General features: G+C 41.3%; 1 protein-coding gene across 2 annotated transcripts in view; it reads left to right on the top strand.

Moving 5' to 3' along the window:
• Positions 1-19,258, top strand: part of LOC112257671 (oligophrenin-1) — a 49,816-nt gene extending 30,558 nt beyond the window's left edge. The window contains exons 7-25 of one of the 2 annotated variants that reach the window (XM_024431428.2): positions 4-114; positions 652-756; positions 904-1,033; positions 1,433-1,533; positions 1,743-1,834; positions 2,723-2,801; positions 3,011-3,044; positions 3,201-3,263; positions 4,301-4,375; positions 8,424-8,508; positions 9,434-9,492; positions 12,169-12,274; positions 12,677-12,836; positions 13,035-13,185; positions 14,547-14,870; positions 15,080-15,230; positions 16,473-16,523; positions 17,438-17,486; positions 17,778-19,258. In XM_024431428.2, coding sequence (XP_024287196.1) covers positions 4-114; positions 652-756; positions 904-1,033; positions 1,433-1,533; positions 1,743-1,834; positions 2,723-2,801; positions 3,011-3,044; positions 3,201-3,263; positions 4,301-4,375; positions 8,424-8,508; positions 9,434-9,492; positions 12,169-12,274; positions 12,677-12,836; positions 13,035-13,185; positions 14,547-14,870; positions 15,080-15,230; positions 16,473-16,523; positions 17,438-17,486; positions 17,778-17,789 — 1,938 coding nt within the window. In that variant the 3' untranslated portion in view covers positions 17,790-19,258. The remainder of the gene's footprint in view (positions 1-3; positions 115-651; positions 757-903; positions 1,034-1,432; positions 1,534-1,742; positions 1,835-2,722; positions 2,802-3,010; positions 3,045-3,200; positions 3,264-4,300; positions 4,376-8,423; positions 8,509-9,433; positions 9,493-12,168; positions 12,275-12,676; positions 12,837-13,034; positions 13,186-14,546; positions 14,871-15,079; positions 15,231-16,472; positions 16,524-17,437; positions 17,487-17,777) is intronic. The other variant, XM_024431429.2, reaches the window with a different exon arrangement.
• Positions 19,259-26,360: the final 7,102 nt, after the last annotated feature.

Genomic DNA, 26,360 nt, shown 5'->3' on the forward strand with positions numbered 1-26,360 from the left:
CAGGCTGACGAGCTGCTGGACAAAGAGAGGCTGAACTTCTATGAGTCGTCAGTGGAGTATGTGTACCAGATCCAGCAGGTGCAGGACCGAAAGAAGTTTGATGTGGTGGAGCCTGTAAGTGCTTTCTTCTAGTCTGCCACGCTTCCTGTTTACGCCTCCCAGTGTTGCTGCATGGCTATCCACACTCACTCACTCACTCACTCACTCACTCACTCACTCACTCTCTCACTCGGCTATAGATGCTGCCTGTGTAACCTATTATATGATACGGCCACAGTGGATCAATAGCCCTCATCCTGAACTAACTATAGTTACCTCTGAACACCTGCACATTAAGGAAGGCAAGTCTAGCATGGCACTAGGAAACAATTACTCACAATTGCATTGATTTCTCATTGGACCCAAATGCCAGAGTAGAAATAGGTTAGTGTTCGAGTACATTAGCAGTGAGTGTTAAGAACAGCCTTTGAACAGCTGTGAGAGCCTAGAAATCTGTTACTCAAGGCAGTTATGGAGGTGAACTCTTACACTTCACTTCATTAAGTATTATGAAATACATTTGCCCATTAGAAGAATATAGTGACAGGACCATTTTCTGAATGATTATCAATATACTAATAATTATATGTATGTTGCATTTTCAATGGACAGGTGCTGGCATTTCTTCACAGTATCCTAACACTCAACAATCTGACGGTGGAGATGACTCAGGACTTCATGCCCTATAAGCAGGAGCTGCAGCTCAGCTTGCAGAATGTGAGTAGCTACCGATGATAATGAGACTCAATGATGATGGTGGCGATGGGTGGTAATGGTCGTGATGGGTCTGGTTAGGACTTCAGGAAGCTGTAATAGGGCTTTCTTATAACCATCCAACATGGACTGTTTTGCTGTGATCTGCAGACGCGGAACCACTTCGAGAGCACTCGTGAGGAGATGGAGGAGCTGATGAAGAGAATGAAGCATCCAACCCAGATCGGCAAAATGCACGGCCAACCAACCATTGAGGGCTACCTGTACTCTCAGGAGAAGTGTAAGTATTCATGTCGGTTTGTTTGTAAACCTGCTGTCTTCCCACGAAGTGAGTGCCCTTTGATATTTTAAGTAGAAATTGTGCACCAATATTGAATTTTAAAAGCATGTTATATTAAATTAAATGCTCTTTAATATAGACCACATGGAAAATTCAAGCAATCAGATTTTTTATAGAGGCTTGCTAAAGTGCCAAAATTCAGCATTTTGACATGTCCCTCATCAACCCTCTGTCACTTCTAGAAAGACAATGTTAAAATTAGGTGAAATCAAAAGTGCATTTCAACCAAGTTACACTTCTCAAAAGGCACCTAATTGGTGGAACGAACCTGCTATATTCCTCTCAACATGTTGTATTGAATGAGCCCTGACATGATATCCTATCACCCTGCTCTCCCAGGGGCCTTGGGTGTGTCATGGGTCAAGTACTACTGCAAGTATCACAAAGCCAGCAAGCTGTTTGTCATGGTCCCTGCTGAACCAAAACCCGCAACCAAACAGGTAGGTCATAAAATTGGTAATAGAATCTTGATTAGACAACTATTTGTTCATCTCTGATATCTCAATGGAATTATTCAAATACACATGTGCTCATATAATGATTTTAAAAAATATATATTTTTTACTTTCTCCAAAGCTGTAATGTAGAGATTATCTCTCTAGGCCTCTCCACCCTCCTTTTACTCACACACTGTGATGCTTTCTTCCAGGGCCCCACAGAGCTGAAGCTTAAATCCTGCTTCCGCCGAAAGACAGAGTCCATAGACAAGCGCTTCTGCTTTGATATCGAAACTTACGAGAGGTTAGTACAAACAAGCCACTTTGAGACTTTGAGATGAGGTAGACTTCGTATAAGATCATACATGCCTTGTGGTATAAACACGTTTGAGCAGTGAGGTGAACAGGTGGTCTACAAGGACACTGAGTGTGTGCATGTACAGAGTGGATGATAGCCCAAACAATCAGTTGGCAGCAGGTGCCTACTTCCTGCTGGAAGCAGATGGCAAACTCTGTGATTTCAGGGGAAGGGAACACCATGAACTCACAAGCATTTCGCTACACTCGCATTAACATCTGCTAACCATGTGTATGTGACAAATAAAATTTGATTTGATTTATACAAGCAAGGCATTCTTTACAATATTTACAGCAGAGGGACGCAAGCCGTACACTGATATTTCATTGTATTAATTATGGAGCCCCATTAGCTGCTGCCAAGGGTCCGGCAAAATTAAGGCAGTTATACAATTTTAAAAACATTCATTACAGAATTCACAACACATTGTGTGCCCTCAGGCCAATACTCCACTACCACATATCTACAACGAAAAATCCATGTGTACGTGTGTATAGTGCGTATGTTATCGTGTGTGCATGCATGTGTCTATGTTTGTTACTTCACTGTCCCTGCTGTTCCATAAGGTGTATTTTTATCAGACAGAGGGACCACAATGGAAATAAGTCTGACTTTATTGTGATATCTTCGAGGATTTTACTAATGTGCATGTAAGGCTTTTTCACGTTTTATGTGTGCTTGTTTTTTTATTTTTTTAAATGGTGGATTTAATAAACTTAACTTAAAAAAGGAGCTCAGACATCAGCCAATTTAAAAAAAATATATATATATATATTAGTCAAACATGCAATATTGTCTATGTACTAACTGTGGCACTTGTTCCTATCACAATAGAAACATACCTGTCACTCTCCAGGCTGTTTCGGAGGCCAACAGGAAGTTATGGATGGAGGCCATGGATGGAAAAGAGCCTGTGAGTTTCTTTACTGGAGGGTCCATACAGCCCCCTTGGTCCAAATGTTATTCTGTACTGTAAAGGCATTGTGTTTTATAGTCCTAATATTGCTGTTTTTTCTTTGGTAATGATGATGAAATATGATATTCAGGGTTATCTTTATGAGTGCCACAGAAAGCTACACAGATATTAGTTTTTGGTGTTTTACATTTGTTATTTCATTCCAGATTTATCATTCCCCAATTCACAAGCAAGCTGAAAGTATGTACCATTACCAATGTTCATTATTGGTTGTTTTTTACTGCAGTATAATATAGTAAATTAAACAGTATTAATCTCACTGAACATCCATAAAGACACATTTGTTTGTCATTCCACTGCTTGTGAAATCTGTTAAATGTTACTTGTCTTCCACAGTGGAATTGAATGAAGTTGGATTCAAGTTTGTAAGAAAATGCATTAACTTCGTTGAAACTAAAGGTAAAGTAACCAGAAAGTTCTAGTCCATACCATGCGTTTTGTCTTTGTATGCCGCCTATCAGATATCATGCCAGTTTCGTCATAGTCTAGTCAGTTTTCCATATTGCCCGTTAGAGGGCAGAGATGAGTTGTTTGAAATGGACTCTGAAGCCTCACTGCTATCCTAAATGAACTTTCTCACTAGAGGGCAGCAGTAAATAAAAACACAACGGCTGCATTATGACGTCCAGTCAGGAAAGCTTAACTTTGCCATTTAGCTCACCACAATAAATGTCCTTATAGAAGAGCACTTCAGTCCATACTACATTTGCTGTTTTACTTTGTTTACAGCAATATAACTAATAACAATGCACTAGTACTATACATAGTTTTTTAAGAATCATACCAGTATGTAGGCAATAAAAGTATTACTCCAGAGAGAGTATATTACCATATGGCATCAGAAATCGGTTAAATGTGTGGGCACATTCAACTGCTCTTATCTCTCAAGCAGCTCAAATTCTTTAGATTCCATAGGCTTTCTCACTTCAGCCCTCCCTAATTCACTCGTCCAATTTATTTACGAGTTTGGTGAGGCACCGGTACTTTGATTTTGTATGGTCCTGTATGGTTTAGGTGGTCGAGCATGGTGCTTGCAAAGCCAGGATTGTGGGTTCGATTCCCGCGGCCAACCATGCATTAAATGTATTAATGCATGATTGTAAGTCTCTTTAGATGAAAGCGTCTGCTAAATGGCATACATTAAATGATCCTCTTATCTTTCACAACCAGTAAGATATACAGGCCTCGTATAATAACATAAACTTCAGCCATCCACTGGAGCAGTGAAGCAAATCATTCATTTGGAAGAGGCTGGGAAGTAGGCTAGCATTGTGAAGGCGTTGTCTGCTCCGTCCTTATTTTCACTCCAGTTGATACAGGCCTGCACTGAGGAACAGCTTGTACATTTCCACTGCTCTGAATTTCTCTGGAGGAAACTCCCCCTTTTCTTTCCTTTTACCTAAACCCCACCCACTCTCTCCTTCTCTCTTTTACAGGACTCACACAAGAAGGAGTATACAGAACTGTTGGCAGTAACATCCAAGTGCAGAAGCTTTTAAATGCTTTCTTTGGTGAGGAAATTACCCAGTCAACATGTTCTCTCTCTCTCTCTCCCTCTCTCGATAGATAGATGGGATTGAAGAATGCATGAAACAGAGGGGCTGTTTGAAGCACAATACAGAGATTAAACTGTTACATTTCCCTGTTTTACTGGCACACACAGCTTGCCTGAGAACTCAAACTGAATTATTCTGCTTTTTAAAAATTTTTTTTTACATCATTCTGAGACGGTTGTTGTGCAAAACAAAGACCTCGGTGATTGGATAATTTCTAACTAATCAGAGTATCAAAGCCAATGACACATTTTTTAAAATCTGCTTTACCCATGTGTGTTCTGACTCTGGCCCAACTCAGCAGTTTTTCTTGGACCAATCAGAACGGTTAGAATGTGTTTGCATTCTAGAAGTTGTCGGGGAGCTACACTGATCCAGACTCATTGCGGAGAACAAAGTAACGTCCGTGGGTGTGGCGCAGCGTTTGGGCGGAGCAAGTATTTTGGGTAGCCAGGCAAACACACCGCAGATTTTGAAGCAATATTAAAAAGCACCAAATGCATATTTATGAAGTAGTTTATAAGTAATTCCCTTGCCCCTAAGGCAGATGACTGTTACCGGATATAACATTTATTTTTTCCAATATTAATCAATATATCACTAAGCGCAAAGGCTTAATTTATCATAATATTGTATCCATATCATAATCTTGTATCCAACCCTCCATAATAGTTTTATTGTTGTGGAAACAGTGCAAAAGACACTGGCATTTTATATTTACTTGCGTTTTAAGATTGAGTACTTTAATTCACCAATACAGTCAGATATTTCAACTGGATATTTCAACAATGTAACCATTGTTCCTCTTTGGTGCATTTAACAATACGAGTAAAAGCCCTGGATGACGAGTTGATACAATTCCAAATCTAGAAGGTTAAAACCACCCTCCATTTAAAGAATGTCCATTTATTTTTATTTGACCTACAGTGGGGAGAACAAGTATTTGCCACACTGCCGATTTTGCAGGTTTTCCTACTTACAAAGCATGTAGAGGTCTGTAATTTTTATCAACAGTACACTTAAACTGTGAGAGATGGAATCTAAAACAAAAATCCAGAAAATCACATTGTATGATTTTTAAGTAATTAATTTGCATTTTATTGCATGACATAAGTATTTGATACATCAGAAAAACAATTACAGAGATCATACGTTTCCTGTAGTTCTTTATGAGGTTTGCGCACACTGCAGCAGGGATTTGGCCCACTCCTCCATACAGACCTTCTCTAGATCCTTCAGGTTTCGGGGCTGTCACTGGGCAATACGGACTTTCAGCTCCCTCCAAAGATTTTCTTTCCTGTTCAGTTCTGGAGACTGGCTAGGCCACTCCAGGACCTTGAGATGCTTCTTATGGAGCCACTCCTTACTTGCCCTGGCTGTGTGTTTCGGGTCGTTGTCATGCTGGAAGACCCAGCCACGACCCATCTTCAATGCCATCTTTGGCCAAGATCTCGCGTTACATGGCCCTATCGATCCTCCCCTCAATACGGTGCAGTCGTCCTGTCCCCTTTGCAGAAAAGCATCCCCAAAGAATGATGTTTCCACCTTCATGCTTCACGGTTGGGATGTTGTTCTTGGGGTTGTACTCATCCTTCTTCTTCCTGCAAACATGGCGAGTGGAGTTTAGACCAAAAAGCTATTTTTGTCTCATCAGACCACATGACCGTCTCCCATTCTTCCTCTGGATCATCCAGATGGTCATTGGCAAACTTCAGACGGGCCTGGACACACGCTGGCTTGAGCAGGGGGACCTTGCGTGCGCTGCAGGATTTTAATCCTTGACGGCGTAGTGTGTTACTAATAGTTTTCTTTGAGACTGTGGTCCCAGCTCTCTTCAGGTCATTGACCAGGTCCTGCCGTGTAGTTCTGGGCTGATCCCTCACCTGCCTCATGATCATTGATGCCCCACGAGGTGAGATCTTGCATGGAGCCCCAGACCGAGGGTGATTGACAGTCATCTTGAACTTCTTCCATTTTCTAATAATTGCGCCAACAGTTGTTGCCTTTTCACCAAGCTGCTTGCCTATTGTCCTGTAGCCCATCCCAGCCTTGTGCTGGTCTACAATTTTATCCCTGATGTCCTTACACAGCTCTCTGGTCTTGGCCATTGTGGAGAGGTTGGAGGTAACGAGTTCAAACAGGTGCAGTTAATACAGGTAATGAGTGGAGAACAGGAGGGCTTCTTAAAGAAAACCTAACAGGTCTGTGAGAGCTGGAATTCTTACTGATTGGTAGGCGATCAAATACTTATGTCATGCAATAATATGCAAATGAATTACTTAAAAATCATACAATGTGATTTTCTGGATTTTTGTTTTAGATTCCGTCTCTCACAGTTGAAGTGTACCTATGATACAAATTACAGACCTCTACATGCTTTGTAAGTAGGAAACACTACCGACTTTGCAGGTTATCAAATACTTGTTCTCCCCACTGTATTTAACTAGGCAAGTCAGTTAAGAACAAATTCTTATTTTCACTGATGGCCTAGGAACAGTGGGTTAACTGCCTGTTCAGGGCAGAATGACAAATTTGTACCTTGTCAGCTCGGGGGTTTAAACTTGCAACCTTCCTGTTACTAGTCCAATGCACTAACCACTAGGCTGTGTTTTAGTGGGGTAATTGGTATTACTGAGAATAAACATACAAACTTTGGGAGCCAGGCCATTCTAAAGAGGTTTATTCTACTTGTTAAATTTATGGGGAGATTGTTCAATTGAATTAGATCTAGGATAACTGTATCTTAATATATTTGTTTTATTATCACTTAAATATCCTAAGTATTTACATTTTTTGTGGTTCACTTAAAGGATTGCTGTAGATCATAAATTAAGTTGTATTTTTCCTATTGCCATAAAAAATGAAATTTTCACGTTAATTTTATATCCTGAGATTGTATCAACTCGTCACCAAAGGCTTTTACTTGCGACATATTGTTAAATGCACTAAAGAGGAACAATGGTTACATATGGGAGATGCGCATGCTAATCCCAGACTATTTTCACGTATTGTCAGTGCAAACATGAGGGGGGAGAGAGGACATCCCAGTCTCGTACCCAGTGGTGATTTTTAACATGTAATTCTTGGTGGGTGGGGGCTCTTGGAGCAGAGAGAAAAAAAGTGGGATGCATGCCAGCAAAGCCACAACACTAGACAATACAGGATATTTTTATGAAATGTATTATTTCAGGTGGAAAGTTGAAGGCTTCCAAAGTTTTGAATAGAAAAGGCCACTCTACGGTGAAAAGCCTTTTTGCTATCAACAGCCATTATTGATACATCTTGTTTTTTAGAGTACTGTATTATACTGAAACATATTTTAATTTGTAAGTGTATATTTCTAATAAACCATGTTGGCTTAATATGTATCAAGTCTGGTAATACTTCTGCCATTCTGTTGCTTATGACTATTGTTATTATTTTGTCACAATTTATTACATTTATGGGTCTGTAATCTGATGGGACTCCATATTTTCCTGGTTTGAATATAACTGAAATAACTGTTTGATACATGAAACTCAGAAGCGCTGAATTGAGTGTCGTGTGTTGTCATTTGAGTAAATAGGGGCACTACTTTGTCCCAGAATATCAAATAAAATGACATTGGGAAAGATGCCCATTGTGCTTTTCTCCGCGCTAATGTTTTAAGTGTCCAATATTTCTTCTGGGGGATTTACATTTTTAATATTTTTCTTGCTGCTGCTGATTGTTTCAAAGTTATTGAGTCTAAGAAGGATGTAGGATCAGTTCAACTGTTTAATTCAGATTTTTGTAGAAGTGTTTAAAATTGTTATGAATGGTGTTTCTAATTAAAGCATTTATCCTTATTTTTGGGAAATTATAACTGGTTTGCTGTTTATTTGTTTTGGGAGGGCTGCAAGGTGTTTTGTCAGGTTTGTTTGCTATTAAATAGTATGCTTTATTTGAGTTTAACCTGTACTTGTTGTCACTCTTCAGAATTGTGTTTTCTTGTTTGTTTTTAATAGTCTTTCTCCTCTTCCTGTAGACCAGAAATGCCCAGGGGATGTGGATTTCCACAGCAGTGACTGGGACATTAAAACCATCACAAGTGCCATGAAGTTTTATCTCCGGTGTGTTCCCGTCCTATTAAATCTTGTCAAACTCATTCCACGGAGGGCCGAGTGTCTGGGCTCCTCCTTTATTCTTGATTGATGAATTAAGGTCACTAATTAGTGGAAAACTCCCCTCAGCTGGTTGTCTAGGTCTTAATTGAAAGGAAAAAACAAAAACCTGCAGACACTAAGCCCTCCATGAAATGAGTTTGACACCTCTGTCTTAAATCATCTAGCAGGTGACATACAAGAGCCAGTTGCTCTGGAACAACATGTTCTATAGAATGTTAGACCAAGCTTTGTCTGATGCCAATTAGCACTCAGCTTCTAAATTAGAGACATTTAAAGAGGGCAAAACAGCGCTCTGCCATTTCCAGACTGTATATTCTATGTTTTATGAGAAAATATAATGCCATGTTTTGAAATAAGTTATGTGCTGTGATTAGATATACTACATATTAAAGTTGTAATCATCTATGCTGGCAAAGGATGAGAGGTTTCTCTCTGCTCCATGAGCCTAGTATAATTGTTTGCTGCTTAAAGTGCTCAGTGACAAGGCCTCTTGTCTTCAAGGCCTCTTGTCTTCAAGGCCAGGTTTTACCCTCCCCCAATACCCCTCATAACGATTTACTCACAGGTTGTCTCCCCACACTTTGAGGAGGCCAGGCAGCTGCTTGAAGGCTTACATTAGGCCTTTGGTCACTCATGCCTTAACACTGCATTGTTAAGTCTAATTTCAGACTAGGAAGGAACATTTTGATAAGGAGACATTTGTCAGTGGACTCTTAAATTCATTCAGAATGAGTACTGTAGCACTTTGATGCTGAAAGTGCATGAGCAACAATTCAGTAGCAGTTATTAAAAAGGCTGTTTTAGGGTATGATGTGAGTGTTGGAGTATTTGTACTGTACTTGTTTACCTGATCGCGTGTGTTCATCCACAGGAGTTTAACAGAGCCTCTGATGACCTACGGTCTCAACAGGGACCTCATCTTAGCAGCAAGTAAGATGTGTTTTCACACTTACTGATATAAAGACAATGACTTGGAGAAACAATTACTCAGACCCACTTCAAGATCAACATTTTATTTGCATACTTTATTTGCTGACACACTTTAAAAATAAAAGCTGCACCAGTCCACTAAACTGATGGATTTCTGTTATCAGAACATGTACAGTAGTAGGTCAGATTTCTAGATCTTTAGGATCGTCTCAATGCACATTTACATTTCCTTCTCATGCATGTCTTTGTCAAACACTGTTTGGGTATCGTACAAGTCATTAGAAGTAATGTGTAGCTCAGTTAGTAGAGCAGTGCTCGTTGTGGGTTCGATTACCACAGGAGACCAGTACAAATCAAATATAAAAATGTATGCGCTCACTACTGTCACTCTGGATATGACTCAAATGTACAATTACATTTAAGGTTGGCTGTGGGAGCTGAGCAACAGGTGGTTTACTTCCACATCTTGTTTTATGTCTTCCAAGTGCTCTTTCTACAGTTAATTGTGCATTTGTTCTCCATCAGACTGAGTTCACTCTCAAGTTCAACAGGCTGGGTTACAGCTATAAAAGGGAAGGGGGAAAAAACATTCTCTCTGTTCAGTACAGTAAATTTAAAGTAAAATCCCTATTTATTTTCTTTATACATTTAAAAAAATAAGTATAAACACACTATCTGTGTGTTCCCTGTGAAAAAAGCAATAACAAAGATGATAAAGGATATAATGGCATCAGGCATTTTCTTTTATTAGATCCAGTCAATTAAAGTTCCTACCTCTGGATATCTTATTCAGTTCTCCTGCGGGGGATCCTAGTCCCTTGCCTCTTAATGTAATTTTATTTTGGTCTGTTTCTCCACAGACTGGATCCACAGTATCATAGTGGGTGTGAAAAACTCCATATTGCGTTTGAACATGCCATAATTAAATGGTAAAACCATTGTAAAATCATGTTATACACCAGTTCAAAACCTCTTAACTGAGATATGCTCCCATGCCCCAGGAGCCCGATCTTTTAACTTCTTGAGGTTCACATTACACCGCAATGTAGCAGCAGGTGTGCAATTGGACACCTGAAATGCTTTGACTGGGATGAGGATTAGGCTTTGCTGATGAACTTTCTCATGCACAATGTCTATGCATATAAACCAAAAAAGTGTTAACCAAATCAAAATATATTTTATATTGATGGCAGCTTTGCACACACTTGGCATTCTCTCAACCAGCTTCACCTGGAATGCTTTTCCAACAGTCTTGAAGGACTTCCCACATACGCAGAGCACTTGTTGGCTGCTTTTCCTTCACTTTGTGGTCAGACTCATCCCAAACCATCTCAATTTGGTTGAGGTCAGGGATTGTGGAGGCCAGGTCATCTGATGCAGCACTCCATCACTCTCCTTCTTGGTAAAATAGCCCATACTGTACACAGCCTGGAGGTGTGTTGGGTCATTGTCCTGTTGAAAAACAAATGATGGTCCCACTAAGCCCAAACCAGATGGGATGGCGTATCACTGTAGAATGCTGTGGTAGCCATGCTGGTTAAGTGTGCCTTGAATTCTAAATAAATCACAGTGTCACCAGCAAAGCACCCCCACACCATAACACTACCTCCTCCATGCTTCACAGTGGAAACCACACATGCAGAGATCATCCGTTCACCCATACCGCGTCTCAAAGACACGGCGGTTGAAACAAAAATCTCCAATTTGGACTCCAGACCAAGAACATTGCTCGTGTTTCTTGGCCCAAGCTAGTCTTCTTCTTATTGGTGTCCTTTTAGTAGTGGATTCTTTGTAACAATTTGACCATGAAGGCCTAATTAACATAGCCTCCTCTGAACAGTTGATGTTGAGATGTCTGTTACTTGAACTCTGAAGCATTTATTTGGGTTGCAATTTCTGAGGCTGGTAACTCCAATGAACTTATCCTCTGCAGCAGAGGTAACTCTGGGTCTTCCTTTCTTGTGGCGGTCCACGTGAGAGCCAGTTTCATCATAGCGCTTGATGGTTTTTGCAACGGCTCTTGAAGAAACTTTCAAAGTTCTTGACATTTTCCGTATTGACTGACCTTCATGTCTTAAATGAATGATGGACTGTCATTTCTCTTTGCTTATTTGAGCTGTTATTGCCATAATATGGACTTGGTCTTTTACAAAATAGGGGTATCTTCTGTATACTACTCCCACTTCCTTGTTATAATACAACTGATTGGCTAAAACGCATTGAGAAGGAAATAAATTCCACAAATGAACTTTTAACCAGGCACACCTTTTAATTGAAATGCATTCCAGGTGACTACTTCATGAAGCTGGTTGAGAGAATGCCAAGTGTGTGCAAATCTGTCATCAAGGCAAAGGGTGGCTATTTGAAGAATCTCAAATATAAAATAGATTTTGACTTGTGTAACACTTTTTGGTTACTACATGATTCCATGGGTGTTATTTCATAGTTCTCCATGTCTTCACTATTATTCTACAATGTAGAAATAGTAAAAAATAAAGAAAAACCCTTGAATGAGTAGGTGTGTCCAAACGTTTGACTGGTTGTGTGTGTGTAATGGATTGTGTTAATTACCTATGAATACGTTCATATTGCTCTTAACATAATAGGTCTCAATCTAACTAATGGACAATATGTCAGTTATTGCTCATGTAAAAAGAAATGTATCTTGTTTCTTAGAATCAGATAGTCTAGATGATCGACTGGGTGCAATCCACTCCCTGACATACAAACTCCCAGAGAAGAATCGAGAAATGTTAAGCCTACTGATCGAACACCTGGTGAAGTAAGAGCTAACCTGATATGACATGCCACTGTTGTGCTTCAGTCTCTGTGTGCCTCCTAACTGATGAAGTTATACAAGTTATGCTTATTTAGGCCTTTTCTTGTTTTGTAAATGCATTTGTGGTGTTGTGTTGCATGTGCGTCAGTGAAGGGATTAAGTGGCATCTGTTCAGATGGGTAAAGTATCTGACTGAGACTCATGCATCTATGCATAGTGTAATAGCTGTCCAATCTTCCTAAAATAATACTTTTATTTAATGCATTAATAGTAGTTGTGCAATTTATACATTGACATTAACTGGCATTAACTTCCCTATCCCCTATTTGAGAGGTGTTTGTTCTTGTTGGACATGTCTTTAGAGAATTATGTTGTTTACTAACCCGTCTGTATTCCTGTTGGCAGTGTCTGCAGCAACAGTGGAGACAACCTGATGACTCCCTCCAACATGGGCGTGATCTTTGGCCCCACCCTCATGAGGGCAGAGGAAGAGACTGTGGCAGCCATGTTGGATATAAAGTTCCAGAACATTGTTGTTGAGATTCTAATCGAGGACTACACCAAGGTGAATTAGAAAAATGTCATTACCTTTCTTCCTTTGCAAAGAGCTCAAGAGTCATGTGATTGTTATTTAATGCACTGTGGCATCATAAACATTCAAGTATTCCATGGTACACTACATTCTAGATTTTATTAAATGCATATTCTCAAGTTGAATGTCTATATAATGTAAGTCATTTTGGACGTGCTGGGGTGATTACAGATCTTCTGCACTGCGCCAGAGGAGAGTTCCACAGCCCCACCCATGCCGCCTCCAAGGATTACCCCAAGGAAACGGCAACCAATCACCATCTCCAAGCGCACGCCCCGCGTCTACCCAGCAGTTAATTATGGCCAGCTCCAGAACATTGAGAGTAATTATCAGCCTCTGGTTTAATCATCATCCTCATTATCACCATCACCATTATTATCATTACCATCCCTTGTCCTGTGAATGCAAATAATTATATTAGGATTATTACAGTGTACACTTGGTATGGGTAAGGTGATTTATACAGTAGGTGGCTGATGTTTATTCTGGGCACTGTATTACTGCAAGTGTGAATCTTAAGTACTCGTTGTGAATTGCTAAAATAGAATAGTGCTTTTACTTTTCTTTCTAAATGTTTGATCTTTACATTAATCGCAAGCCTTTTGGTGGGACGTTTTATCAAGCCATTTTGTTGATTCGGAAACAATAAGCATTACATTTGTTGCATAGAGGCCAATGGCATATCCAGATGTTGGCTTACTACGACCTCCTCAGCCAAGTTGAACCATTAATTGTTTTTGTTAACTGTGCTTAAAGAAAGGCAATTGGAGGTCTTGCTTAGGCCGTGATCACTGAATGGAAGTCATTGCTTCAGGCTAAATCATGTCATTTATATCTCTTGTAACTTTGTGTTAAATGTCTGTGAGTCATGCCTTTCATTTACTGTGGTATGGAAAGATGTGGAACACTTGCAGCGTGTCCTCCCCTCATTGTGTGGTATTTTATTTATCACTCTTCTTGGTTCCTGCTTGGAGTTAACAAATAACCAGCTCCGATTTGCTTGACGACAAACTACCACCTGTCTAAATCCCTCGCAGCATTTGAATAGTGTATGTACCACTGGAAACCTGGCCAACATCATGACTAGATGAAAGAATGCAACCTAGTAGTCTGACTTTTTATTATCCTAGATTAATAGATCGTTATACACAATTCACTTTCCTTAAAACCATATTTTTCTCCAGCTCAGACTATTAATTCACAAATGTATTTAACTGTAAAGGGTTTGTGCTTTCTGCCATTGTTAAATGCATCCTCCCAAATGCCAACATTAGACTTGCTTTTATAATACTCTAGGAACCCCAGGAAGAGTAGCAGAGGTTTCTGAAAAAGCTAATAGGATCCATATAAACAAATAAAATCATATAAAGAATGTTTCATTTATTTTTATAATGGTTAATTTTTTAAATTGGTTTTAATTATTAATTTTCTAATAGGTATGCTATTAAAATATGCTATGATCACTCATACTACATGTATAGACATAACATTCTGTAAGTAGAAGTATACTACTCATGGTAGGTAGGAGCTCAGGAGAAGTAATGATATCAAGTTCAAAATCAGTTAAAACGACAACCTCTGCATTAAACCCAACCACAAGAAGGTAAACCAGGGATATGCCTGGGCTGAATGTGTACTCTCTTTGTATGTTGATTTGAAAATGTTCCTGTGTTTGTCTCACAGATGATCAGAATGGTAGCAGACCAGAGGGAGTGGAGGCTGGCAGGGACACCCCAACGAGCCCTACACCTCTCCAAAGGACCAAACCCATAACTGCCCCTCCACGGCTCCCTCGGGAACCTCCTCAGAGGCAGGCCCTCCTGCCCAGGCCATCCATCCGCCAGGACAGACACTCAGACTCTAACGTCGTCAAACTGGTTGCTAAGCTACCGGATGGAGGTCAGAGGCCAGATGCAACAGCCAATGGAGAGACTGGAGTCACTGTTAACCGAGCGCAGTCCTTCCAAGGCAGAAGACCACCTCGAAGTGTTGCGGTCATTCGAGAAGGTAGCGGAACAACCTGTAGCCTATACAAACATGCTATGAATTTTAGACTGCATTTTATACTTCACTTAACAACAGTGCAGCAGTACAGTACCTAGCTGCTCTGTGGTACTGATTTCATGTTCAATGAGAAAGAAGGTTGAAAGTGGATTTCATTGTGTTAGCTCTTGGTTCTGTTATGGAAGCTAAGGCTTTCGTTCCTTGCATTGCAGCAGAAAATGACGGTGTGATCAAAACGAGGTCTCCAGCTGAGAAGCCTGCCATCTGCAGACCTCCAACCAGACCCCCTGACCCCCCTAGCCGATACCCTGCACCCCACAAGAGCCCCACTGCAACCCCCAGCGAGGACACCCCGGCGTCGTAGTGAGTAGACCTTAGAACTCAGCCAGACCCAGACATTCCATCCAGACTGATTAAAATCTTAATCAAGAGAACAATCACAAAATGCTGTGTTTAGCCTTGAGTTTCCTTTTGGTCTTTCTCCAGTCCTTGTAAGTCTCTTATTAAATGTACCGTTTTGAACCCTTCACAACATACTAATTCCATTGGCTGCATTTAGATCAAAGATTTTACTCTTTCACTAGTGTGTTCAGATGTTCCCCACTGTGTTCCCCATTTCAGTGTCCATTTATCACATTGTAGCAACAAAATAACCTACAATTTGCTACTCCCCAATGACCAGTCTTGTACTCTGTACATTCCTGCTCCTGTTGTTTTACAAGGGGTATGCAGTGCGATGTCATAATACACTGAGTATACAAAACGTTAAGAACACCTGCTATTCCATGACAGACTAACCGGGTGAAAACTATGATCCCTTATCGATGTCACTTGTTAAATCCACTTCAGTCAGTGTAGATTAAGGGGAGGAGACTGGTTAAATAAGGATTGTTAAACCTAGAGACAATTGGGACATGGATTGTGTATGTGTGCCATTCAGAGGGTGAATGGGCAAGACAAAATATTTAAGCATCTTTGAACGGGGTATGGTAGTAGGTATCGGGTGCACTGGTTTGGGTCAAGAACTGCAATGCTGCTGTTTTTTTTTAACGCTCAACAGTTTCCCGTGTATATCAAGAATGGTCCACTAACCAAAGGACATCCAGCCTAAACACCAACAAAATGCACAAATGGAAAAGTGTTAGTCTTAATACTTGCACTCTGGTGCATCTCAAAAGCTCTCTTTTACAGTAATAAGCACTTCATTTTTTTAAAAACCGCTTTTCAATATGAGTAACAAAGTGCTTCACAACATAACATAATAAAATAAAAGTACAAAGCAAGGCGAAGGAAAAATATAGCTAATTAGATAGTGGCAATAATGTACGTGCATCTCAAGTAAACTGTGTGCACAACAGATGAGATCACAAGCTGCACTGTTCCAAACTCCTTTTGTATTACAAGGCCATCCTGTCTATTTTAAATACTACTGTTTTGTAACATCCTAAGTAACATGCCATTTTCACATTGCCAGGGCTATTTAGTGGGCAGAAAATGTTGCCCATAAAGTTTTGTCATTGTACTCCAAAAGAGTGTTTGGTGTGTTGTAAAGCCCAACATGCCTCAAATTCATCCCAGGTGATCCCTGTCTTTCTCTTTCTCCAGCGTTGCTTCCAAAGCCAAGTTTTTTGAGAATGCTTCAAGGAAATTTGGAAGGTAGGTTCAAAACGAAACTCTTATCTCCACACGCCCCTTTGCCCCATGAAATGCTTATATAGAAGAAATCAGTGAGATATGCATGTTAGATGATGAGGTGGCAGTGGATACAGTCAGGGTAGGCAAGGCCTCAACATGCCAAGTTGTTTAAAGCCAAGTTGTTTAAACATAATGCTTCCCTGTGATGGCTGAGAAATAAATTGATCAGTTCACTTTAATTATGAACTATTGAAAGTATCCTGCTCTTAAAAATGTAAGTAGTCCCTGTCACTGATCTCAGGTTGTTTGAGGATTTATAATTGAAGAGGAGCTGAGATGTTTTTTTGAAGTATATTGAAACCAATCTTGATCATCAGACAATGTCCATGCTTGTATGACTGACGTGATACGCTTGTGATACCTGTCACAGACATACATTTTTTTCCCACTAAAAGCTTTAAAGAAGGGATTGAGTTGATGTTACATTCAGTGATATTGTGGCTTCCTGGTGTCAGGTGTAACCTGGTAACTCTGAGTAAAACCTTGAAAGAGCCTCCTTGAGTTTCAGACTAAATAAAGAAGAGGGACACACACTGCACAGCTGTTGTTTTGTCCCAAATTAAGCATAGAGGCCAACCTCAAATGTCAAATTATTTGTAGCCTCATTGACTGTTTGGTTCAAATCCAGTAAATTATTTTATGCTTTTATGTACTATAATGATAAACTTCCATCAATTATAAGAGCATTTCAAGCCAGACAGGTAAAGCACATACAGAATAATGAAGTAGAAGCTTTCAAGCTAACAGGTTAATGTAGACAATAGTTGTGCTTGCAAACTAACTGGAGAAATACAAATGTATTTTTGAAATGGTATTTGCATCTGACATTGTTGCATATTTCATGTGTAATGTGTTGTTCTGCTTCCCTCATGTAGCTCATCGGTCTCACCTCCAGCATCTACTTTGCTCAATGTGAAAGAAGAGGTATGATGTCCTATAGTTTCTTTCTCTCCCCCACCCGCTCCATTTTGGGAACAGGCAGACAGAGGGAGGGTAATGGTTTGAGTGAGATGCTGCAGAGGTGATTTAGAGGTAGTTGAGATAATAGCTCAGCGTCATACATGTACCTGAAACTGTTTCAGATGCATGTTATGGTTTGAAATAGGCCTTGCTCAGCTTTTATGAACTTATTTGGCCCATAAATCTTTAAATAGATTTTACAAAAACTATTTACTTTGCACTTTGTAATCAAAACCAATCTTTATTTTCCCTTAGAATTTAAGTTGATTAGTTTGTTACCATGGCCTCTACTCCTGTGGAACTGCAGTGAGTATCTGGACACACTGTCCTGTTGTGGAATGGAGGCGTGCTCTCGGAATGACAGCACTTTTGTCCTGTCGGTGGATATCCTCCTGATTGTTGTTATAAGGGACCAAATTAACATGTTGTTTAACTTGTGATAAAGGAGCTCCGGTCTAGATAGGATGCCTTTATATGTCTCGGTCTGATCCGTAGCTTTTAGCTTTTGGCATCTGGATCGATATTATATGGGATCAACTCTATATAATGTGTTAACTAAATTAATCCTGGTCCAAGTGGCTAGTTCCAGTATCCAGGTATTTGACACACAATATTATGACACATTTCACATTAAATTTCAAATTGCAAAAAAAAAAAAAAAAAGCTACTGTAGCTACCTGATACCATTTGGAATGCACATATTCTATAATGTAGTACCCTATTGTACCAGGTTGAAATTAAAGCACCCCAAGTGGCTCAGCTGTAGCACAATATTGTTAACTAACATCTTAAATCAAAACTGATAACAAAAGGTATAGGTTCTAAGAAAGGTTAAGTTATATGCATTACTATGTACTCCTTCTGTTCATGATGCACTTTGATGAATGAAAACAGACCACGGAAATTCTGATGTGCTGAATACCATAATACATTTGGTTAAGCTTGAGGTTAGTCCTACTATAACAACCATGATAACAATGATAAGTAACAAATAATTATCCACACTGTCACACTACAGAATGCTGTGTCTTTGTTAGATCTAGTTAGATGTATTTCACCATTCCCATGTTCTTAAGAATCCTTAAAGCTGGAATACGTAGCGGTGATACTGCCACATCCAACGAAGATGTTACTGTTTTATTTATTTTCTAGGACATCATTGCACATGCAATAGAACAGCAGAGTATGTAATACATTTTTTTATGTCCTCTTCTTCATAAACAAAACATGTAACGAATGCGCCTGGGGGCGACCAGTGGCGCTGTTTCACCTAATGCGGAGCTCAGCTTTAAGGACTCTTAACTAAATTATTTTAGATTGTGGAATCCAAATAACCACTGGTTTATTTTGAATGATCAGCAGTTCAAATGTTTGCAATAGTTTTTTTTTTTGTGTGTTTTTTTTGAAAACGTTTGTTGGCATCTCTCTATTTCCATGTGGGTACTGCCATTCATACAACACTCCAGCATGAATGTTTCTTTTGGTCCTACTTCGTATGTAGTGTCACTAAGGCCATCATTTACGTGGTAATTACATTGGCAGCTACTGTACATTGTACCTAGTGTGGGTACACATTGCTACATAGTACTAGCAACTGTTATACCTGTTTGTGGCTTGCACCATTGCAGATGACCTCACAATGGAGAATACTGTGTCATTTTAAGAAAGCATTATATTGTGAAGGGAGGTTTATGAAAAGCTAATATGTATAGCATTAAAAAAAATGTCTTCAATGATTTCTGTCTCAGAATATTTTGTGAATGATTGACAGTGCAGGTAAGAGCTCGTCATTAGAATTCCCAGAGGTTTTTGGCTCATCTTAAAATTTTGTCTTCACTCCCATTTGATTTCTGTGAAAATTTGGACAAAGAAACATTCCTTGTCTTGTGTGTCTCTTACCTGCTTGATCCTGTCTGTCAACAAAAATTTTAACAGCAACAGCTGTATTGATGTTTTTATGTTAATTGTCTGATTGTATAAAACAAATATGCTCTTCAATGTCCTGTCTTAAACTAATTGTCAGCTTTTCTTTTTCCCTTGTATGCATTCTGTAAGTGTTGTACATCTGGGCATGTTTCTTGATAAATCTGTATCAGCATGAAAAGTAAAATAAATCAACTTTCCACTTTTTCTCAAAAACATTGAAATGGTTAATAATGGTAATAATAATAATAATAAGTTGAGCATAAGGGGACTAGCGTGGTCATATCCACATCACAAAAAAACAACTATAACTCAAATGCAGGGCAAGAGAATACTGTATAAAGTTACTCCAAAATGTCCTTTTAGATTTTTTTTCTAAGAAGGATTTTCTTTGTCAGAATTTGAGAAAAGGGAAACTTCGATGAACAGTGGCAATGATACATGCAGCAGTCAAATCAAATGTTATTTGTCACATATGCGCCAAATCCAACAGCTGTAGACCTTATCCACGAAATGCTTTACTTACAAGCCTTTAACCAACAATGCAGTTAATTTCTAAATAAACTAAAGTAAAAAGTAACACAACAAGATTACATAACAATAACAAGGCTATATACAGCGGATTCCAGTACTGAGTCAGTGTGCGGGGATAAAGGTTAGTTGAGGTCATTTGTACATGTAGGTGGGGGTAAAGTGGCTATGCATAGATAGATGGATAGCAGCGAGTAGCAGCAGTGTAAAAACAAAGGGGGGGTGTCAATGTAAATACTCCGATGGCCATTTGATTAATTGTTCAGCAGACTTATGGCTTGGGGGCAGAAGCTGTTAAGGAGCATTTTGGGCCTAGACTTGACGCTCTGGTACTGCTTGCCGTGCAGTAGCAGAGAGAACAGTCTATGACTTGGGTGACTTGAGTCTTGGACAATTCTTTTGCCCTTCCTCTGACACCGCCTAGTATATAGGTCCTCTATGGCAGGAAGCTTGGCCACAGTGATGTATTGGGCCGAATGCACTAGCCTCTGTAGCACCTTCTGGTCAGATGCTGAGCAGTTGCCATACCAGGCGGTGATGCACCCGGTCAGGATGCTTTCGATGGTGCCATACCAGGCGGTGATGCACCCGGTCAGGATGCTTTCGATAGTGCAGCTGTAGAACATTTTGAGGATCTGGGGACCCATGCCAAATCTTTTCAGTCTCCTGGGGGAAAAGGTGTTGTCGTGCCCTCTTCATGACTGTTGTGGTGTGTTTGGACCATGATAGTTTGTTGGTGATGTGGACACCAAGGAACTTAACTCTCGACCCGCTCAAATCAAATCAAATTTTATTTGTCACATACACATGGTTAGCAGATGTTAATGCGAGTGTAGCGAAATGCTTGTGCTTCTAGTTCCGACAATGCAGTAATAACGAGCAAGTAATCTAACTAACAATTCCAAAAAAAACTACTGTCATACACAGTGTAAGGGGATAAAGAATATGTACATAAGGATATATGAATGAGTGATGGTACAGAGCAGCATAGGCAAGATACAGTAGATGATATCGAGTACAGTATATACATATGAGATAAGTATGTAAACCAAGTGGCATAGTTAAAGTGGCTAGTGATACATGTATTACATAAGGATGCAGTCGATGATATAGAGTACAGTATCAACGTATGCATATGAGATGAACAATGTAGGGTAAGTAACATTATATAAGGTAGCACTGTTTAAAGTGGCTAGTGATATATTTACATCATTTCCCATCAATTCCCATGATTAAAGTGGCTGGAGTAGAGTCAGTGTCATTGACAGTGTGTTGGCAGTAGCCACTCAATGTTAGTGGTGGCTGTTTAACAGTCTGATGGCCTTGAAGTTTTTCAGTCTCTCGGTCCCAGCTTTGATGCACCTGTACTGACCTCGCCTTCTGGATGGCAGCGGGGTGAACAGGCAGTGGCTCGGGTGGTTGATGTCCTTGATGATCTTTATGGCCTTCCTGTAGCATCGGGTGGTGTAGGTGTCCTGGAGGGCAGGTAGTTTGCCCCCGGTGATGCGTTGTGCAGACCTCACTACCCTCTGGAGAGCCTTACGGTTGAGGGCGGTGCAGTTGCCATACCAGGCGGTGATACAGCCCGCCAGGATGCTCTCGATTGTGCATCTGTAGAAGTTTGTGAGTGCTTTTGGTGACAAGCCGAATTTCTTCAGCCTCCTGAGGTTGAAGAGGCGCTGCTGCGCCTTCCTCACGATGCTGTCTGTGTGAGTGGACCAATTCAGTTTGTCTGTGATGTGTATGCCGAGGAACTTAACTTGCTACCCTCTCCACTACTGTTCCATCGATGTGGATGGGGGGGTGTTCCCTCTGCTGTTTCCTGAAGTCCACAATCATCTCCTTAGTTTTGTTGACGTTGAGTGTGAGGTTATTTTCCTGACACCACACTCCGAGGGCCCTCACCTCGTCCCTGTAGGCCGTCTCGTCGTTGTTGGTAATCAAGCCTACCACTGTTGTGTCGTCCGCAAACTTGATGATTGAGTTGGAGGCGTGCATGGCCACGCAGTCGTGGGTGAGCAGGGAGTACAGGAGAGGGCTCAGAACGCACCCTTGTGGGGCCCCAGTGTTGAGGATCAGCGGGGAGGAGATGTTGTTGCCTACCCTCACCACCTGGGGGCGGCCCGTCAGGAAGTCCAGTACCCAGTTGCACAGGGCGGGGTCGAGACCCAGGGTCTCGAGCTTGATGACGAGCTTGGAGGGTACTATGTTGTTGAATGCCGAGCTGTAGTCGATGAACAGCATTCTCACATAGGTATTCCTCTTGTCCAGATGGGTTAGGGCAGTGTGCAGTGTGGTTGAGATTGCATCGTCTGTGGACCTATTTGGGCGGTAAGCAAATTGGAGTGGGTCAAGGGTGTCAGGTAGGGTGGAGGTGATATGGTCCTTGACTAGTCTCTCAAAGCACTTCATGATGACGGATGTGAGTGCTACGGGGCGGTAGTCGTTTAGCTCAGTTACCTTAGCTTTCTTGGGAACAGGAACAATGGTGGCCCTCTTGAAGCATGTGGGAACAGTAGACTGGTATAGGGATTGATTGAATATGTCCGTAAACACACCGGCCAGCTGGTCTGCGCATGCTCTGAGGGCGCGGCTGGGGATACCGTCTGGGCCTGCAGCCTTGCGAGGGTTAACACGTTTAAATGTCTTACTCACTTCGGCTGCAGTGAAGGAGAGACCGCATGTTTCCGTTGCAGGCCATGTCAGTGGCACTGTATTGTCCTCAAAGCGGGCAAAAAAGTGATTTAGTCTGCCTGGGAGCAAGACATCCTGGTCCGTGACTGGGCTGGGTTTCTTCCTGTAGTCCGTGATTGACTGTAGACCCTGCCACATACCTCTTGTGTCTGAGCCGTTGAATTGAGATTCTACTTTGTCTCTGTACTGGCGCTTAGCTTGTTTGATAGCCTTGCGGAGGGAATAGCTGCACTGTTTGTATTCAGTCATGTTACCAGACACCTTGCCCTGATTAAAAGCAGTGGTTCGTGCCTTCAGTTTCACACGAATGCTGCCATCAATCCACGGTTTCTGGTTAGGGAATGTTTTAATCGTTGCTATGGGAACGACATCTTCAACGCACGTTCTAATGAACTCGCACACCGTATCAGCGTATTCGTCAATGTTGTTGTCTGACGCAATACGAAACATCTCCCAGTCCACGTGATGGAAGCAGTCTTGGAGTGTGGAGTCAGCTTGGTCGGACCAGCGTTGGACAGACCTCAGCGTGGGAGCTTCTTGTTTTAGTTTCTGTCTGTAGGCAGGGATCAACAAAATGGAGTCGTGGTCAGCTTTTCCGAAAGGGGGGCGGGGCAGGGCCTTATATGCGTCGCGGAAGTTAGAGTAACAATGATCCAGGGTCTTTCCACCCCTGGTTGCGCAATCGATATGCTGATAAAATTTAGGGAGTCTTGTTTTCAGATTAGCCTTGTTAAAATCCCCAGCTACAATGAATGCAGCCTCCGGATAAATCGTTTCCAGTTTGCAGAGAGTTAAATAAAGTTAGTTCAGAGCCATCGATGTGTCTGCTTGGGGGGGGATATATACGGCTGTGATTATAATCGAAGAGAATTCTCTTGGTAGATAATGCGGTCTACATTTGATTGTGAGGAATTCTAAATCAGGTGAACAGAAGGATTTGAGTTCCTGTATGTTTCTTTCATCACACCATGTCACGTTGGCCATAAGGCATACGCCCCCGCCCGTCTTCTTACCAGAAAGATGTTTGTTTCTGTCGGCGCGATGCGTGGAGAAACCCGTTGGCTGCACCGCTTCGGATTGCGTCTCTCCAGTTAGCCATGTTTCCGTGAAGCAAAGAACGTTACAGTCTCTGATGTCCCTCTGGAATGCTACCCTTGCTCGGATTTCATCAACCTTGTTGTCAAGAGACTGGACATTGGCAAGAAGAATGCTAGGGAGTGGTGCACGATGTGCCCGTCTCCGGAGTCTGACCAGAAGACCGCTTCGTTTCCCTCTTTTTCTGAGTCGTTTTTTTTTTTTTTGGTCGCTGCATGTAATCCACTCGGTTACACTGGTTGTAAGGCAGAACACAGGATCCGCATCGCGAAAAACATATTCTTGGTCGTACTGATGGTGAGTTGACGCTGATCTTATATTCAGTAGTTCTTCTCGGCTGTATGTAAAGAAACCTAAGATGACCTGGGGTACTAGTGTAAGAAATAACACGTAAAAAAACAAAAAACTGCATAGTTTCCTAGGAACGCGAAGCGAGGTGGCTCCACTACAGCCCCATCGCTGTTAATGGGGGTCTGTTCGCCCTTCCTTTTCCTGTAGTCCAAGATCATCTCCTTTGTCTTGCTCACATTGAGGGAGAGGTTGTTGTCCTGGTACCACACTGCCAGGTCTCTGACCTCCTCCCTATAGGCTGTATCGTTGTTGTCTGTGATCAGGTCTTCCACTGTTGTCGTCAGCAAACTTAATGATGGTGTTGGAGTCATGCTTGGCCTTGCAGTCATGGGAAAATAAAGTAAACAGTTTGGTACTGTAGCCTGCATAAAACCAATGTCTTACATATTGCACATGAACATATGGAAGATATCTTGGAAGATTAGTTCAAATGAGGACTAAAAAACAAACAACATATACAGTGCATTCGGAAAGTATTCAGACCCTTGACATTTTCCACATTTTGTTATATTACAGCCTTACTCTAAAATGGATTTTAAAAATTCCTCATCAATCTACACCCATACCCCATAATGACAAAGCAAAAACATGTTTTTATAAAAATTAAAATACCTTATTTACATAAGTATTCAGATCCTTTGCTATGAGACTGGACATTGAGCTCCGGTGCATCCGGTTAACATTGATCCTCCTCGATGTTTCTACAATTTGATTTCAGTCCACCTGTGGTAAATTAAATTGATTGGACATGATTTGGGAAGGCACACACCTGTCTATATAAGGTCCCCTAGTTGAAAGTGCATGTCAGAGCAAAAACCAAGCAATGAGGTCGAAGGAATAGAGCTCGAAGACAGGATTGTTCGGAGGCACAGATCTGGGGAAGGGTACCAAAACATTTCGGCAGCATTGACGGGTCACCCCATCATTCTTAAATGGAAGAAATTTCGAACCACAGAGCCTATTCCTAGAGATGGCCGCCCGGTCAACTGACCAATCGGAGGAGAAGGGCCTTGGTCAAGGACGTGTCCAAGAACCCGATGGTCACTGACAGAGCTCGAGAGTTCCTCTGTGGAGATGGGAGAACCTTCCAGAAGGACAACCATCTCTGCAGCACTCCACCAATCAGACCTTTGTGGTAGAGTGGCCACACAGAAGCCACTCCTCATTGAAAGGCCCATGGCAGCCCGCTTGGAGACTCTCAGACCATGAGAAACAAGGTTCTCTGGTCTGATGAAACCAAGATTGAACTCTTTGGCCTGAATGCCAAGCGTCACGTCTGGAGGAAACCTGGCACCATCCCTATGGTGAAGCATGGTGATGGCAGCATCATGCTGTGGAGATATTTTTCAGCAGCAGTGACTGGGAGAGTAGTCAGGATCAAGGGAAAGATGAACGGAGCAAAGTACAGAGAGATCCTTGATGAAATCCTGCTCCAGAGCGCTCAGGACCTCAGACTGGAGCGAAGATTCACCTTCCAACAGGACAATGACCCTAGGCACACAGCCAAGATAACGCAGGAGTGGCTTTGGTACAAGTCACTGAATTTCCTTGAGTCGCCCAGCCTGAGCAGGGACTTGAACCTAATCGAACATCTTTGGAGAGACTTGATAATAGCTGTGCAGCGACGCTCACCATCCAACCTGACAGCGCTTGAGAGGATTTGCAGAGAAGAATGGGAGAAACTCCCCGAATACAGGTGTGCCAAGCTTGTAGCGTCTTACACAAGAAGACTCAAAGCTGTAATCGCTGCCAATAGTGCTTCAACAAAGTACTGAGTAAAGGGTCTGAATACTTATAGTATCAGTCAAAAGTTTGGACACCTACTCATTCCATGCTTTTTCTTTATTTTTAATATTTTCTACATTGTAGAATAATAGTGAAGATGTCAAAACCATGAAACAACACATGGAATCATGTAGTAACCAAAAATGTGTTAAACAAATCAAAATATATTTTAGATTCTTCAAAGTAGCCACCTTTTGCCTTGATTATAGCTTTGCACACTCTTGGCATTCTCTCAACCAGCTTTCCAACAGTCTTGAAGGAGTTCCCATGTATACAGAGCATTTGTTGGCTGCTTTTCCTCCACTCTGCGGTCCAACTCATCCCAAACCATCTCAATTGGGTTGAGGTCATGTGATTGTGGAGGCCAGGTCATCTGATGCAGCACTCCATCACTCTCCTTGTTGGTCAAATAGACCTTACACAGCCTGGAGGTGTGTTTTGGGCCATTGTCCTGCTGAC

This window comes from Oncorhynchus tshawytscha, linkage group LG09 (genome assembly GCF_018296145.1).
Source record: "Oncorhynchus tshawytscha isolate Ot180627B linkage group LG09, Otsh_v2.0, whole genome shotgun sequence".
Taxonomy (NCBI): Eukaryota; Metazoa; Chordata; class Actinopteri; order Salmoniformes; family Salmonidae; genus Oncorhynchus; species Oncorhynchus tshawytscha.